The sequence below is a fragment of the Trachurus japonicus genome, chromosome 9 (genome assembly GCF_045865225.1).
Source record: "Trachurus japonicus isolate A0001 chromosome 9, Traja_1.0".
NCBI classification, from domain to species: Eukaryota; Metazoa; Chordata; class Actinopteri; order Carangiformes; family Carangidae; genus Trachurus; species Trachurus japonicus.
Genome location: NC_140915.1, coordinates 37050896 through 37068765, shown reverse-complemented (window position 1 = coordinate 37068765; position 17870 = coordinate 37050896). Strand labels below are relative to the sequence as shown.

Genomic DNA, 17870 nt, shown 5'->3' with positions numbered 1-17870 from the left:
TCTGATACCGGTGGAGCAGGTCAGACAGGTTGTTGTTGTTGCGAAAGTAATTTGCTTCTGTTTAAAAGAGAAACATTTCATTTTGCTGCTTTTCTGAAGATCGAGCCGAGAGCCACCTACCGCTGGGTGTGATGGAGGACCGGATCTGGGTTTTAAAAGAAAAGAGCAGATAAGCCTGTGTTTGCCATGTTGCCTCTTCAGTATTCACACAAGCAGCTCCACATTTCAGAGAAGATGCTCCCAGGTGTTGAAGTCGATGTCCAACGTGTAGCTGAGCAGAAGCTGCTGGCCTTTCAGGTGATTGCCAGATATTTTCAGCGCGCGGCTGCAGGGGATCCTCAGAGCCCCCCGGCAGCCAGACACTCACATGTAGCACATTGAATTGCTGAGGAACTCCTGCTCAGAGACACAGCTTTCACACACTCACACATACAAAGTTCAGGATTTAAACTCTTTTTTCTACTGTCTCCGTCGGCTCTTTCGGGACAGCCTTTCAAATGAAACCACACATCTGTCAGTGTTTTCAACATGTGTCCTTTGTGGAGAGGTCTCTGAGAAGCCGAGGTCTCAGGGCGCGCACTCTCTCTCTTCAACACAGAACACCTCAGTGAAAACGCGGAGCTGCTGTGTTTCACAGCACGCTAGTCTCATGTTATAGCTCCTCTCTAAATAGACTGTGAAGTCACACAGCTTGTGTGATTGAGGATGTGTGAACCTTTCTCTCTGCACAGAGAGCAGGCTGTGTGACAAGCAGAAGCTGTTCCTGCCTGCTTCAGGTTAGCTTTTGATCTGGAATGTGCTCATGTCGCCGTCGTGCTCATGGCTTTTTTGGCACGGAGCAAACCTTCCTAATGCGAGTCTATCATTAACTGTAAGAAGCATGACTACTTTGTACAAGGTTGGGTGGGGGCGGTGGGTGAAGACAGTGCTCAGTGGACTGGGATTTAGTCTCACTTGCAAATGACCTAACACGATGTTCCAGTGAACACGCTGGAAATGCATTCATCCAAACGCGGCCACTGTCGCTTCCAGACAAACTCACACATTCAGGCTGTACTTTTGCACGGACAAAGGCAAAAGCAGCCATGTGAATAGTCAACTCACATTCTCTCTCCCTCGCAAATCCGGTAAATTGCCTCCTGTGTTTGATGTCTATTCCTGCAGGTTGTTGCTTGAGTAGAAACTGGAAGTCTCTGACACTGTTTTGGAGACGCTCCGGGATGACGACCCATTGGAGGTCAGGTCCAGGGAGGAGCGATGTGGCCTGGCACTGACCCCAGCCGCTGCAGGCCCTTGACCTGCCGTTGCCTTGACCTTGGGCGGCTCCATTTCATCTCCAACCTGGAGAACGGTTGACACTGTGGTCTCCATCCGACTAGCCTTGTACACACTGGTCTGGGTCTGAAGATAGCGAGTGGACTTGAGCTCCAGGCCTTCGTATGAGCCTTGAGGGACACAGGGGCACCAGTGGAAGGCTTGTTTAAAACCAGCACGAAACCTGTGCAAGAAAAGAAGAACTGATTAGTCTTAATTATTTGTTTTAAGGACACATGCACTGCTTGCCTTAAAGGGATAGTTCAACATTTTGGCAAATTGGCCCATTGCCATACTCCCTATCCTCTTAGGAGTAAGTTCATTACCTTTAATTGTTGGTGCAAGCTGCTCAGAGCTACATTACAGAGGCTAATGGGATTTCTTGGTTTCCTTCATCAAACTCATCAAATACACAATCCAACAACTCCAAAACGCTCTCGTGAGTTGTTTTTGAAGCAAATGCAGAGACTGCTTGCTGAAAAACTGACCCCGATGGGAACACACATCAGCTATTTTGCATGAATTTATCTCGAAAACAACTCTGTCTCGTAACGTGTTATTATTATCTCATAGCATGGTGAATGTGCAGGTCACAACTTGTCCACCAGAGCGTTTACTTTTTTGATTACTCGTTACTGAAAAAAGTAGCGCCGTTAGTGGCGCCATTATTTTATAACACTGTTATTCCCATAACTGGTTTCAGACACAAAGGTTGATTTCTCCTGTCCAGTGCACATGTTAAAATGGATGCCCATTGGCCTGTCGGTCTAGATGCGGTCAGGCAATTGTTGGCGTTGCTATCTTGACGTACCAGAAAGCAATGGTGGGCCTGGCCAATAAAAACCTGATCTGAAGTCAGCGGTGTAGAATTTCATGGTGCTGCATTATCTAAAGAGTGATATGTGCTTTCATCAGCAGGTGCACGACATGCAAACACTGGCAGAGTGAGCTGACAATTTGCTTCAGATGTTTGGATCGGATGGAGAATTACACTACAGCGCCTGAAGGTCAGAGCTTCTGTGTGGTTTATTTTCTGTTGCACAACATTGCCAGGTCAGGGGGACTGCCGAGGAAGTCTCTTGCGTGACGCTCATGTTCATCCTGACTACCTGGTAAGAAAGAACACCGCAGTTGCCAAGGGATTTTGTGCCGTTACTTCACTGTAGAGCCGTGCGCAGCGTGCTGATTCTCTCAGAGAAGAAGGGCTGAGTGTACAGAGCTGCTGCGTGTGCTGGAGCTGGGTTCACTGGTCAGTTATAATACATAATCAGCTAGCCACAGTTAAAATTAAGTTTTGTTTGAAATACTGCACCATTATCCCAGTAATTCACCAAGTTGTAAGTGTGCCTGTCCTTTAATGTCAATGGGAAATAACACTGTGATTGGTTTGTTACATGATGCACTGCTGTTAAAATAGCATTAGCATGTCAGGCCCACTGGTTTATTTGACTAAATCTTCATAATACATTTTTAAACTCATTAGTATCATTGGAGATGGTGCCACACGGAGGCTACACTATATTTTCGGAGCAATGACTGGATAATTGTAAATAATAAAACATAATACAACAGTAGTACAAATACAGACGTGTCAGGCAGCTGAAACAAAGGTGTAACATACACAGCAATATCTATGATAAGCTGTTAAAATTTGCTAACATTAGCTACTAAGCCAGTGGCCATAAGAGTTTGTTTTTTTTAAAGCGACCAAAAAAATGTTGTTGTGGCAGCATTTCGAATTGGTCAGAGCTGAGTTTTTATTGCTTATGATCCGAAGACAATCTGATATTTTATCTTGTGAAATGTCCACAAGTAATGGGAAAGGTTTTCATAATAACAGACTCAAGATTCATTTATCACCAGACTCACATTTCCCCTGAAGCTTATTGTTTTGGTTTTATAGCTCTAAACCTCACTGTTTTGGTCCACTTGGCCTGTTTTCATCACCCTGCTTCCAACAGCAGGCAGCTGTTTCCAGTAAAGAAAAGAGAAAGCAGTAAACTGAGGGAAGCAGCAGTTTCAGGTTTTGATTCTCTGCAGCCTCATCAGTACAAGTGTCCCTTCTGGCTTGGTCAGATTTTTCATATTGTCATATTTAAGCAATAATGTAATTTACTGTATACAGTATAAGACCCAATGCTGTGTGAATCGTTTTGATATAATAAATGCAAAAAACATGTATAGGATCACACAGCAACGATGATATGAACTCTTCATCTATACAACATTATGGGCCTCATCATGGACAACCCAATCATTACCGTGTCATTATTTGACAATACCATGCAGAGGATGAAAATGACAGATGAATATGGATGACATCCACTCTATATATCATATTATGAATTCTTCTGTTGTTGGTGCTATATAATTGTTAATTTGTTAGACGATCTTCAGCTTGTTACCTCTTTACACAGCGAAGCAGCCAGTTTGGAAATGTTCCCAGTCTGACAAGGCTGTTTACTATGTGCTGCAGCAGAGCTTGTCTGATACAATACTGCACTTGGATTAATGTGCAGTACCTGATAGCGATATTATCAATAAAATATGAAAAGAGAAGAGACTGGAACTGAATTATTCCAATGTAATTAACATACAATGTTTGAATGTAACATTAACCGGTGGCCTCCATTGATTTTACCAGGTTTGGGTATTTGACAGGTTAATTTCGAACCTTAAAACCATTTTAATCATTGCATGAAATGACAAAACTACAGAACGAAGAGATGAGAAATAAGCATTTTACACCTGAAATGTAGAAATTACGAAGCACTGGCCACTCATAGGAAAATGTGAGCTGCTGACCAGGAATAACATTAGAGGAGACTGATGGAGGACGAGGACAATCGGTCACACATTTGAATTTAAATCGGCTGAACTGATAGAGACAAAAGCCAGTCAATATCCTGTACCGAACGATAACCGAGCCTCAGCTCACAGTGGTCCAGCCCACATAGTTTCATTTGCAGGACTTCATGAATTTCTGAAGTGAAAACACCCACATGTGAAATCTCATTTCCCTGACAGCAAGAAGACAATTAACAGGTGGCTGCGATGGGGAGACAATGGGAGATGGTTGATTACAGACAATAAGCAGGGGTGGCCATCTGCCAAATAACCATCTTTAAATTCATTGACATTTTGTTGATGTGTAGAACCAGGAGTGTGTATATGTGTGTGCGTATGTATGTCGGTGTCTCATTGGCTACACTCCCGAAGGACAATAATTGTTGCTCAGCAGCGGAAAAAATCTTTCCCTTATTTGGAGATGAGACAGAAAAGGACATATTTGCACTTTATCTTGAGGTCCATATTGGAACAATTCACTTGATTAAAGGGATAAGCCAACATTTTTTTTCGTGGCTTGCCTCACTCCCGAGCCCATGACAAGCAGATAGACACCATCCTTGCATGCAGTAACAAGGAAAATATGGGCAGAGCTGGCACACCGCAAATTAGCTTAGCTCAAACGCTGGAAGTGTATAGGTAGTGTTAGCCTGCCTCCCACCTGAGCCAAAATCAGCAGTCAGAAGCTGATTTCATTTTAGCTCTAAACTCTGTAAATATGTCACTTTATCGACATTTCAAACATTTTTAGGCGAGAAAGTAGCCGTTTAGATCAGCAGTGTGTTGTTAATTTGTCTACCAGCTGTTTAGGCTACAATTTTGAGCGGACGAATTCGGCGCTACTCAAGCTAGCCGTTGTGACCAACGCACTTCCGGTTACTTTCACAAAATAAAACACCCGTTGCCCTTTATATACAGAAAACCATGACGATAGAATTTGTGCTTTTACTTTGAAATAGGAAGCTAACCTACCCTCGATGTAGCTAGCTTGAACCAAAATAAAGCGTCTTTGCTTGAACCCTCCATTTTGACTGATCTCGTCCCGTTAGCGGCATTTGACCGCTCAAGATGCCTTACCAGAGAGTTTTGTCAGCTCTGAGACGAAGATTGGCCCGCCGGTTTCCGTTTAGAGTTGCTGAAGAGTTTCTCTGATGATTTTAGGTGGAGGCAGGCTAACACTACCTATACACTTCCAGTGTTTGAGCTAAGCTAATTAGCGGTGAGCCAGCTCTGCCCGTATCTCTTGTCAGGGATTGGGGGAAGCAGGATGGACCCAAACGCAGAACTCAGGGTAGGGTGGGGACAAAAAGGTTTTATTTCACCAAAATGATCACAGGAAAGACCACTGGGTTGACACATGGGTAGACAATGACGTGACAAGAGACAATGGAAACACAGAGGTTATATACACACGAGGGAACGAGACACAGGTGGTGCAATCAAACACAGGTGAGACACATGAGGTAATCAAAGGGGCGGGAAACTTAACAGGAAGACACGGATCAGACTTCAAAGTAAAACAGGAAACCAGTACATAACAGGGAAAACGAGACAAAACACAACACAAAGGAAACAGGACACAGAACTACAAATTAACACAAGAATCTACACAGGACAAGACAGTGACAAAAACCAAATTAAAAGCCGAGCCACAACGTGGCGGAGAACTTGAGGCATGACATCTCTCTTGTTACTGCATGCACAGTCGAAAGGATGGTGTCTATCTGCTTGTCATGGACTCGGGAGTGAGGCAAGAGACAAAAAAATGTTTTTTGGCGTATCCTTTTAAGTTGTAAATAGTGTGTCCTCTTGTCTGTGTAAACATACACACACACAACACGTGTGTCACCCTCAACACATGCTGTAATAAAGCAGTGAGGATGAGCATCGACACTCCTCTCTGGGTTGGGGGTGAGTTGTCGCCTGAAATGAAGGCGTTCAAGTATCTGGGGCTCTTGGTGGAGGAGACCCTGATGTAAACCCAGAACTCATATCCTGTCAAGGCGCAGTCTGTCATGCTCATCCACTGTGAATTCTGAACTAATCATTAAAGACTGAATAATTGTTCTCTTCCATGTCATGAACAGTCATTCCAATTTTAAATGAAAAGTGACAGCCCTGTAATGCCCTGTGAATTTCAGTTTTAATTTTAATGAACTGAGACAGAGAAGTTTACACTGGTCGGCAACCTGCTGTTCAAAATTGTAAGGAAGAGATTACGGAACTGACGGTCATTTAAAAGCTTTAAACTGGAGACATTTGTGTAAAATGTGCTCAAATGTATTCACAAAAGCAAAAAAAAAAAAAGGCAATAGGTAATAAACTTTGCCGCATTTTGTAATAAGTTGTTACATATTGTATTAGTTATTACAAAATGCAAATGTTTTTTTTATTATAGAAAATGTAATAATTTGGTGCAATATGCAACAATTTATTACAAACTGGGGCAAAGTTTATTACATATTGCGTTCCAGAATTTTATTACAAAATGTAGCATTATTACATCATCAGGTGAAAATGTATTAGGCTACATAATGTGGCCCTACAGACTGTTTAGCAGTTCATGTGTCATATATGAATATGGCTGGTTCGGCTTGTCTGTGTGTGTGTGTGTGTGTGTGTGTGTGTGTGTGTGTGTGTGTGTGTGTGTGTGTGTGTGTGTGTGTGTGTGTGTGTGTGTGCACGTGTGCCCACCTGTCGTTGAGGCAGCAGTAGATGATGGGGTTGTACATGGTGGAGCTCATGGCCAGCCACATGATGCCCAGGTAGACCTGCTGGATGAATCTCTCCTCAAACATGTCGGGGAAGAACTGGTGCAGCAGGAAGTAAACATGGTAGGGCAGCCAGCAGATGGCAAACGTACACACCACCACGATCATCATCTTCACCACCTGTTGGACACACGTCAGCACCACCCTGTTTTACTGTTCAGACAGGCTGAAGGGACAGGGAATAACAAACTGGCACTTCTTTACTGGCTCTCCTGTCGCAGAGAGACTGTATAACATGGACTTGTCTCATAATAATGCATGACGCATAGAAAACCTGCCCATGAACCCTATCAATCACATTGTGCTGATGATGCATGATGCACTACACTGAGTGTCTCCTTAGCATTCATCTTTTTTCCTTTAACAAGCCTTTCTGTTGACCAAACAGCAACAACCTTGTCCACTCAGAGAAGGCTTTGAAACTTTTTTCTATCAAATGGACATACACATACACACATCATTAGCGCTGTCAATAACAGACACTGCTCGCTGACAATGAATGAAACAATAATGCTCATGGACAGATGTAGCGGATCTGACACTGCCTCATTAGAGTGGGAGGTGGATGTGTCCTCCAAGGGTGACAAATTTATTTAAAATTCAATATGGAGGACTGAATTCAGAAAGAATCAGAACATCATGGCTCCTCTGTTTTAATGGCCAGTGGACATGAGGCTGAGAATATCAGATGGTGGAGCAGGAAGCAGAAAGTGAATGTGTCTTTCCTCGAGAGGCAGAGCAGGAGGCTGACAGATCTCTGGATGGCACTCGAGTAGATGGATCCACTAGTGGGAAGACTTCATATCAGCTTAACTGGGAAAAAACTGGATGTTAACTGGGACCTGATGGCATGTCAGCGGGGGACAGTCAACTCGGGGTCTGAATGAACATCGATCGTGACTCTAGACTACAGACACTCTGTGGAGCACCACGACAGCTTGGGGGATCAATACCTCCCAAGGAAAGCGGGCTTGCTCATGGTCCTCAAGTTCAGAATCAGACAGGAAACATGTTGGCTGAGCAGCAGGAGCAGACAGCGAGTCACTCAGCTCTGGACAGGGAGCTAACAGGCTCACAAACTCTGTCTGAATTGCCAGGCTGTTGGAGCTGGTGGGATCCACAGCAGGTTAACAACCACTGAAACAATCAGGCGGTCTGACAGCTGGGAAAACATGCCAAAGGTTAACACCCTGTTTTTTTGGGGAGAATCAGGGATGTTAACAAAGTCTTTATGCCTGTCAGACAACAAATTCTTTAACCATGGCTTTTTTGACATTTCCCTGCACCACCTGCTCATAACAGCTTGTTAGTATTCCTTACAAATGTCTCTCACCACACAGGAGAGCAAGAGTTTGACAGTTCATAAAGTTCATCTTTGAAAAATGTATCTGCTGGGCTCCGCTGGGTAATGGGTGAGTCTGTATAATTTCTGGACCTGAATGCACACTCACTCAAAGAGGCAGGCACGTGCAGTGAAAATACTTAAATGATGCAGGAATAGACAAAACTGACAATGAGGGAGATGACACACACACACACACACACACACACACACACACACAATAGGAATTGGGTAAATGAGAACAGGTGAAACTAATCAGGGTTATAGGGCAGACGGTTAGCAAGGCAGGAATCACACAAAGCCACCATGTAAAACTAATCAACAGACCCAACAAGGTAAATCATTTTAAAATAAAGTTTACTCCCATCTAGCGTAGCGGTTGTATATCGCAAGCAAATCAATCATATTTTTCATGCTGCATTCACGTGGAATTGGGCAGACGGACGACAGCCGCTGCACGTAACGGCATAAACAAGCCTCTATGTAAACAAGTGGTCCGTCAGAGCGAGGCAAAACAATACACGTGACAATATGTTGTCATGGCAATGCCGTATTGTTTGCCTGACCCACGTTTTATCGGTTTTCTCTCGACTTCTGTGACTAAAATGACATCTGGTTTGTTGTCCGACTGCACATGAATGCAAGGTTGTTTATGATGTTCTAAAACTTAAAACCCTATTTTCTGCAGTCTACATGAAAACACGGAAACAGTTTTTCCAAATATCCACTTTGGAGACTTCAGATATCATCATTTGCAGTGACCTGAAGCTCCATTTTCAAGTAAACGAAAGGTCAAAACGCATGGAAACATCACCATTTTTACTCTGTGTACAGTAACCAGGGCCGCAGAGGACCAAGAATGTCGATACAAAAGCCACATTGCAATCCATCCGCTAGTTAATGAAACACTGTGGACCAAAGTGATGGACCGAACAAACCCATGTTGTCATCAGTAAACTCACTGTACGAGTGTGAGGTACAATGTAATATACAGACAACTAAAGCAAACACAGTGAAATAGAGGTAGCGGTGTCAGAGCTGCAAAAACATACAGTCTATGAAGTGATCAGTGGGAGTGATACCGTAGTAGTCTGTATAAAGCCCCAAAGGATTCTCATATCGTGTTGTTGTATCAGAGAAGCAAGTCTCTGCAGCGTGTTCATTAGCGGAGGATTCTCTGGAGATTCTCCAAGATGAAGCTGTGAACACAGACATGTGTTCCATGAGAGATGACTGAAGGAATGAGAAACAGGTGGAGGAAGAAGAAGGAGTCTACAATAAGATGAAGAGACAACAAGAGGGCAAGGAAACCACCAAAGAGCAGAAGATAAGAGGAGAGGGGGGCTGGGATTCAGGTTCATGCTGCTTTGATGATTATTTCATCAACTGAGGGAAAAATGTAATTAGACGGGAGAGTTGTAGCCTCTTCCTGTCCAGGGCTGTGGCTTATCAACGTGCATGTGACAAATGCGATCTAAAATGCATGCTCGAGTCGTTATACCTTGCGTTTGGCAGTCAGCTGCTCCTTGTAGCGATCAGAAGAGTCTCCGGGGATCTCACTGGCCCACAGGGTGAGACCCACCACCAGGTAGGCACATCCCATCACCAGCAGAGGAAGGAAGTAGATCAGGATGGTCACACACACGTAGTACCTACAACAAGACGCACAGCCCACGTCACAGGAGGAAGACATCAATAACTTTTAACTAAATCATTTTCTTTTCAGACAGTTTGAATAAAAGGTTGGAATTAACCACTGATGGATGAAAATACAAAGACTCAAAAAATCTCACTTCTGGGAGATGAGCAGAAAAAACAGAAGGTGGTGAAGATGAAAGAGAAAGAAAAGAAAAGTCTATTAAAATCGCATGAGCATGTTTTTGTCTGACAAGATGTTTTTCTATTCAGTTTGATCATTTCACTTCTCTTAAACTATTACTACAGTATTTGTCTCATCTTGGGGCACTGCATATTCCTCCTCTGTTGGCAGATTTCACTTTTTTCAAATACATTTTATTTTTTGATTTTGATTTTCCTTTTTCTTTTTTTGAGCCAGGGTTTTGCATGGGCACTGATAGGATTAGCATTATGTTCCTCTGCTGTTCACCATAGACAAAAATCACATGACCACATTCAAACAACACAGGCCAATTTACCACAGAGATGTTGTCTGGTAATTACAGTACAGTGGAACCCATAGGTTTAAACTGCAACACATCATATTATAGAACTATAGTCTAAGTATATATAACAGGTATCGCTTACATTATGTTTGAAACATATTAATGCCAACAATAATCATCTAATTATTATTACAATGTCTAAAAATGCACAAATTCTCAATCCCTGGACAATCAATGATTTGTTATACCCTAAAGAAAACAAAGTCAGTCGTACCACAGTCCAGAACCAGGCCTTCGTAGCAGGGTCAACACAGAGAGAACTGTTCATCAGAATCCATTCATCTTCCAAGTGCTCTATCTTTCAGTACTAGCTGGTATAGAGAGGGAGAGGGAGTCAGTCCCACTTTCATCACCTGCTCCATCTTAACATGTTGCACCTACAGCTCCATTACCTCCTCTCCTCCGGTCGACACTTTGTCTGGGGCTCGTTAGCTATTGGCAATAAAGGCTAGGATGAGAAAGTTTCCAACCTTTTCAACAAAGTCCATTTTTGTTTACAGGTTGTTTCAGGTGAGCTGGGAGGTTCAAGTAAAACCATTATATAAGAGATCTGATCCCTGCTCAGTGTATGTAACCTGAGTAAGCAGGTTAGTGGATGCATATAATTGTATCTGAACCAACTTCTGTCGCAACCTGTGACAGTCACAGAGTCGGTATGTCCATCACAACCCTGAAAATGCAGAATGTATTCTTCTATCTTAATCACAGGCTGGACTGAGTGTTTGTTCAAGGCTCTTTGAAGTACAAACTAAGACAATATCCCTTGTCATAATTGTTGTCATAACCTTGCTAAATGTAACTCCAGAACAAGCTCTGAAGTTAAACACAACAACAGACGAGAGACAGTGAAGTAAAAACAAACTTTAAATTTGTGTTAAAACAAATCTGTCTCTGGCAACTTCATGAATTTAAATCTAATAGTTGTGTGTCTTTTAGTCTTTGCCAATTAAAACCAAGATTTTTGCATTACATAAAGTTGTGCCATCTATTGTTACAGAGCCTTCTGATGAGAACCAACTTTTAACCTTGTTAACGCGTGAAGCTGTCAACACCATGACTGAACTCTTCCACCTTGGAACCGCCGTGAACCTCATAAAAGCATATTCAGACTGACAGGGTTCGTACATGACAAATGTAAGGATCAAATCTAATCAACTTGACACGGCAACAGTTTAAAGCGTGTCTGGAGGGGAACCTTGAAAATAAAACTACTGATTATAAAAGCTTTAAATAAAGGTTTGAAAAGACGGCTCTCTGTTGTCGAGTGGTGTTCAGAATGTTAACGTTGAATGTCGCTCAGTGGCCACAGTCTCCACGCTTTTATAAAGCCTGTGAATCTTTTTCCCAGCCTGACATCCTCCACTGACCCCGAAGCACGTTGTAAAATAAAGACACTCATTTCAGTTGGTGTGACTTAATCATCATTAGTGTTATTTCCAGAGTCTCGCTTTTAACACGATTTAAGATGTAAGTGGCAGCAGTGAGACCTCTGCTCCAATTACTGTCCAGTAAATTTAAACCCTCTCTGAAATAATCAAATATGACAGTTTCAGAATCTGGCTAATGATTTACTAATCTATCACTGACACAGTGTTTGATCTTGTTAAGTCCCTGTAAAGTGTGTGTGTGCAGGAATGTGCCTAAATGTGTTAGAACATATGTCCAATGCAGTTTGTGTATTCACTGTGAGTGCATTAATGTCCATTAACATGTGGAAAATTGTATTAGATCACTCTGAGCATTGTACAGCGAGTGTGTGTGTGTGTGTGTGTGTGTGTGTGTGTGTGTGTGTGTGTGTGTTGTGTCAGGGATGACCCCCTGACTCCGGAGAGAGTCAGTTTTCTCCTCCATGAACGATGCAGCTGAGCTTCACAGGCCATTTTCTTGGCAATTAACAACAACTATGTTAATCCCACTGAATACCCAGGAGCACCGGAGCTTTCAACAGAGTAAAACCACCACACACACAAGTACATTGGCTTATATAGGAAGTGTAAACTTGGTGTCATTGGATTAAACCATGTATCTGAATCTCCACTCAAATTTCCTCTGAACTCCAGTAGTTAGTCCCTAATCCCTATAGTTTTAGGAGTAGGTTGCCATCGGGGGGAAGTTTTTCAGCAAGCAGTCTCTGCATTTGCCTTATAAAAAACTCTGCCTCGTAACGTTGTGTTATTATCTCATAGCGTGGTGAATATGCAGGTCACAACTTGTCCACAAGAGCAATTTGGAGTTGTTGGATTGTGTATTTGATGAGTTTGATGAGGGAAACCAAGAAATCATTAGCCTCTGTAGTGTAGCTCTGAGCAGCTCACGGCTCTGCTCTGCCGTTCTAAAAATAGCTTGCACAATTAAAGGTTATGAACCTGCTGCTATGACTATAGGGATTATGGCAATGGGCCAATTTGCCAAAAATGTCGAACTATCCCTTTAAGTGAATGTAAAGACAATGAAGATGACTGAAAGTGTACCTTGTGATGGACAGTGTTGAGGAATCATGAATAACATGTAACAGTATTATGTAATTTAATTAAAAAATGTACATAATTGAAATCCATGTATGTGTGATTAAAAGTTGTCAACATCCTCCTTCCAAAGCCGCAAGTTGCTGCTCAACTTGCAAACAGAACGATTGGTCAGTCAGCAACAATATCGGAGGCAGAGAAGATCACGTTCCTGTGTTGGAAGTTAAAAAAACAACACTTTGCATAGACTGCAGACAAGAGCCCTAACATTATAGTTCAGTGCAAAGAGTGTTTGCCGGAGAAAAGATGCTATCGACGGCTAAACTGATATGTCAAGATGACGAAAAATGTTAAGTGTATACAGCTGTTCTCACAGTAAAAAGAGGGACTGAAGTTCAGTCTTGCGGAGTCTTTTATTATTTGTCTTTATGTTGTCTTCAAGTAGCCTACTACTGAAAGGTTAACACTACCAGGTCTTAAAATGTGAAAACAGCTGAGAGCATTCATTCAAAATGACTGAATACTTTAATTGAAATGAAACAGTTACACCTATTAAATTTTCAACATGGGTAGCTTGTAATTGTAGTTTTCTTCAGTAATCTTCCCAACACTGGTGAAGTCCTACAGTTAATAGCAGACACTGGGCACTGGAAACAGTCTAGAGCTCACACAGGTGTTTTCAATCACTCTGGTCATTAGACCTGTGCTCAGGTTGAAGCCGGGTGCAGCACTGAGGGCCAATTAGCAAGCTGGCTGTGCTGAGAGCTATGTGACCACAACTATGTCTGAAATCCCTTCCTGTTTACTTATGTCGAGGACTACATTCACCCTCAGCTCTGAATGTCACAACTCTGAGGCTTCTAGCCAAAATCATCCACTTTACACGGTCCTATCTACGGCATGTACACAACATCCTGCTGACGATTCCACAATGAACATACAACCACAAAGGGGTCATCCCTGTGTTCCCCGGGTCCTATGTTCCCCACCTTTCCCCAACCTGGGGAACATGCAATTTTTGGTCCCATACCTGGAAGTGGAGTTGTGACTTTGAGTGAGAAGTGTAGGCTAATTGTCCCATTGGTTGGGTTTAGGCAATGGAGAAAGGAGTTGGTTAAGTTTAGTAAAAAGACCAGTTAGAGGCTAGACAGGCTAGATGGATAGAGAGAGTCCAGATAAGTAGAGAGAGTGGTATTTGGACCGGGGGACCCTTTTTGGAACATAGGAATTGGGAAAAATGGGGAACATAGGCCCCGGGGAACATAAGTAAGCTCCCACCCACTCCCACTCCCACCAGCCTTTGTAATAAAGTGACTGTACATGTCATTAACTAACTGAAAAAAAGTGGGTTTAGTATAAATAAGTGTCTGACATGTGATTTACTGCTCTGTGGGGTTAATCTACTGTATGTTCTTATATAAAGAGCTATGAATGAGTGTCTGAGGAAGTCCTACTGGCACAAGACCTGTTCCTGAGTGGCTATCGCTCACCAGCTACATCTCTTAATAGCCCTGCAAGTGGTCCATACATCACCAAACGTCTGTCCTCTTATTACCTTAGCTGTGTGGCACTTTCAGGTGAGAGCTGGTCTTCACAGGTGCAGTCTGCACACACCTACACAGACTTGAGAAGAGAACTAATACTGTGTATTAAAACCATTTCAAAGGCCTGTGTGGGTGGACCATGGCTGAGAACTGAGAGCCCTACAGAGGGTAGGTGAATTCTATCAAGGTGTGAAGAGATTTGACGCTGATACAGTGGACACTGTCAGAGGCACAGATACAATCGTACCCCACCAGCGCAACTTAATCCAGCAGAGCCACAGTTAATGTTATTAGTGATGACCTCTCTTTTATTTCACGCTTGTTTTCCCCGGAGTGGAGAAGGTAAATGCAGTGAAACTTAATCTTGTCTTTAATTAAAGCAAGACGTCAAGCCTTTTACCACACCGATGTAATCAAACACTGCTTAAAGTGTTAAACACAACAGGAAACTGATGCCACAGATAGTGTTTACCATAAAGCTGAGGAAAATTAATTCAGCTGTCACAATCCACTTAGTAGCAGAAATGTGATTTGTATACACATGTGCCCATAGGAGTACTGAGCTGGAGGAGAATTCTTAAGTAAATACTTCTGTGTGTGTGTTTGTGATTTTCTACAGTTCAGATTTGAGCAAGATAGACAATATACAGCCTGTCGCATCTGTTATCACATCTGTTATATTAAATTTCGGGGAGCCGAGGAAGCAGAAGTAACCAGATTAATATCATTGTCCCCTCTCTCTTTGACACCCTTCATTGGATTTATTATCAGAGAGGTGTGAAATTGGCTCTAACAGCTCGCTAATACCCTTACATGAAGGAAAAAAGAGTGGAAACAGGCTTAATATAAAGTAGAACAGGCCATCGGGCGGTGTAATTCATCAGCATCGTCAGGGATAAAGGTCTTAGTTTACACAGCAGCCTGAAGGAGAAGTGGAGCCTGGTTCATACAGTTGGCTCTCATATAAAAGCTGAGCGGATGTGATCGCTGTTCAAACCAGGGCAGAAGAGGAATACCTCCATTCTCAGCTCTTCTCTGGCTAAAGCTTGTGTGTGTTATTTCTCAACTCTCACTGCTTTTTCTGTGAAGGGACCTCTAGTTTTTCTCTTTGAGATTATCTGGCATGTCTCACCAGGCTCAGGCTGTGAGTAAAGACGTTGTCACGGTCAGAAGGTCAGCAGCCTGTTTCAACACCGCTCAACAGCCACATCTCTGCATCAGCATCCGTTTAACCAAAGACACTGCACACATTGAAAGCAGCACTGTCATGACACCAGATACCATGTCCATCTAAATGGACTCTTCCTGAAGTGCTTCTCCTCCCCAACTCCTCCAGACAGTGAATCATGAAGCAGAAGTGTAAATCATGCAGGGAACTGATGGATTGATTAACCGATCCTGCTGATTTGCATGATTAAAGTGGCTTTGTAGGTGGTGCAATTTTTGGTTCAAGTTCCAAAATCACAGAAATCAAAGTCTTTGCCGGGATTAATAAAACAATGGTGCCATTAAGGAATGATCCAGCAGCTGAAGTGTTTTAATTGCACAAGCACATGATCAGTGAAAAAAGTTTAAAAAGACACAACAGAACACATAATTTAGTCAAAAGCGTGTACAAACTTTAATTGGTATCGTACATTGTATCAATTTAATACCTAACCCTTGTCTCTTTTACTTTTACTTTGTATTTATATAATTTTAGGTTATTTATTGCTCTGTGTGTGTTATCTTTTTGTCATGTATCTTGTAAGTTGCTGGATGACTTAATTTCCTTCCAGGGGGATGAATAAAGTATTTTCTTTTCTATTCTATTCTATTACATATGTCGGCTCTGGGTTAGAAGTTTAGAAGAAATCAACTCCTCTCTTAAGTTAAATGTTTTGTGTCTTCTCTTATGGAAATCTTGGTCAAATAAGCAGCAACTGTTTAGTAAAGAAGTCATTAAAAAGTACACAAGCAAAAAGTACAAGTACATAAAACAAAACATGTACTAAAGTGCAGTACATGAGCACTTGTGTACCTGTGACAAGTGTTGAAACAAGTTAAATTCCACCTGTCTGTTGGTGACTATTTAAAGTCTCCCATGAACCAGGAATGGATCTTGATCCAGAGAATAGACTGGTCCTGCAACAATTCAGAGGTGCACCAGCTCTTTGCAAACAATTATCAAAGTTTTCATAATTGAAAGAGAAGCAGCTGTAGCAGAGCAGAGCAGAGCAGAGCGTGTCCCTGAGGGGCCTCAGCAGACCCTTTCCTCCCACTGATGGATAACGCTTTGGGGAATAGCGGCTGTGCTATGTCACCTTGCTGTCATACAAGCTGAATCAATAAAACCACACTCAGTGGAGGCCACAGATGCTCTGACGAACTATATGCACTAACTTATATTGTTTTCATTTCTTGGACCGCTGCCTCTTTTGTTCCCCCCGAGGACAATCATGTTTTAGATGTCTATATTTCTTGGCTGTTGCTGTGTGTGGGAATGTGTTGGAATGACTGAGAATATAAACGCAAACATGCTAAGCAAATGTTTAATGCATGAAAACAAGCAGGGCAGGCAGAGCCCGTGCATAGTTCAATACCATATTACCAAATGAATTGTATCAACACAGAGCAGCATTACAGTGCAGATTAACTGAATGTGAAGGAAATGCATATTTATGTGCATAATCAAATTGTGCATGCACCTGTTTATCTAAACGTGTGTGTGTGAGTAAGTGTGTTAGCATCAGTATGTATGAATAATGAATGTGTGTGTTGGGAGGAAGGGCAGCTGTCTCTGACTCTGCCTGCCAGCAGAGGCTAAAGAGGTAACAGGACGCCTCGCTCCGCGCTGCCTTACTGGCACTAATCACAGGCTCATGTTGTGCAAAGCCCAATTTAGTGGATAAAGATAACATAGGACAAGGTGTGCTCTGAGTGTGATTTCCTTTGTGTGTAGCTCCACATGGTGCACATGTGTGTGTCTTTGTTCAGAGTATCAGTCTTTTTTTTTTTGGAAAGGCTTTTCTTTTTTTCTTATGTCATGGAGAACAAATATTCTCATAGGAATGCAAAGATAAAGAGGGTTCTTCAAAATGAGAGAGAAAAAAAAATTCTCACCAGGTAATGAGTTGTGTGGTTTACTGTTAATCTTTGTCCCTCAGTGTCCTCCACCTGAAAGTTACTGTGACAGGAAGTGTTAAAAGCCCCAAACCCCCCTGGGTTAACTTGAACGAGGTTTGATGCTTTTAACGAGGAAAGTCTGGTCTTGTGTTTAGGATCAGTTCTAGTAACAAGGGGCAGATCGAGGTATCATGGGATGTCACCCATTACATTAACACCTCTGTGCACTTGTAACCTTCAAGATAAGTCCGTCATCACCAACGTGATGCTGCAACCAGAACCACGATTCACCATCTAAG

The 17870-nt window shown here is 42.4% G+C and overlaps 1 protein-coding gene across 1 annotated transcript in view; it reads right to left on the bottom strand.

Moving 5' to 3' along the window:
• Positions 1 to 544: 544 nt before the first annotated feature.
• tacr1a (tachykinin receptor 1a) overlaps positions 545 to 17870 on the bottom strand; it is a 61938-nt gene continuing 44612 nt past the window's right edge. Inside the window, exons 3-5 of the mRNA XM_085787669.1 lie at positions 9776 to 9926; positions 6856 to 7052; positions 545 to 1498 (exon numbers count right to left, since the gene is read on the bottom strand). Of these exons, the coding sequence (XP_085643795.1) occupies positions 1153 to 1498; positions 6856 to 7052; positions 9776 to 9926 (694 nt within the window). The 3' untranslated portion in view covers positions 545 to 1152. The remainder of the gene's footprint in view (positions 1499 to 6855; positions 7053 to 9775; positions 9927 to 17870) is intronic.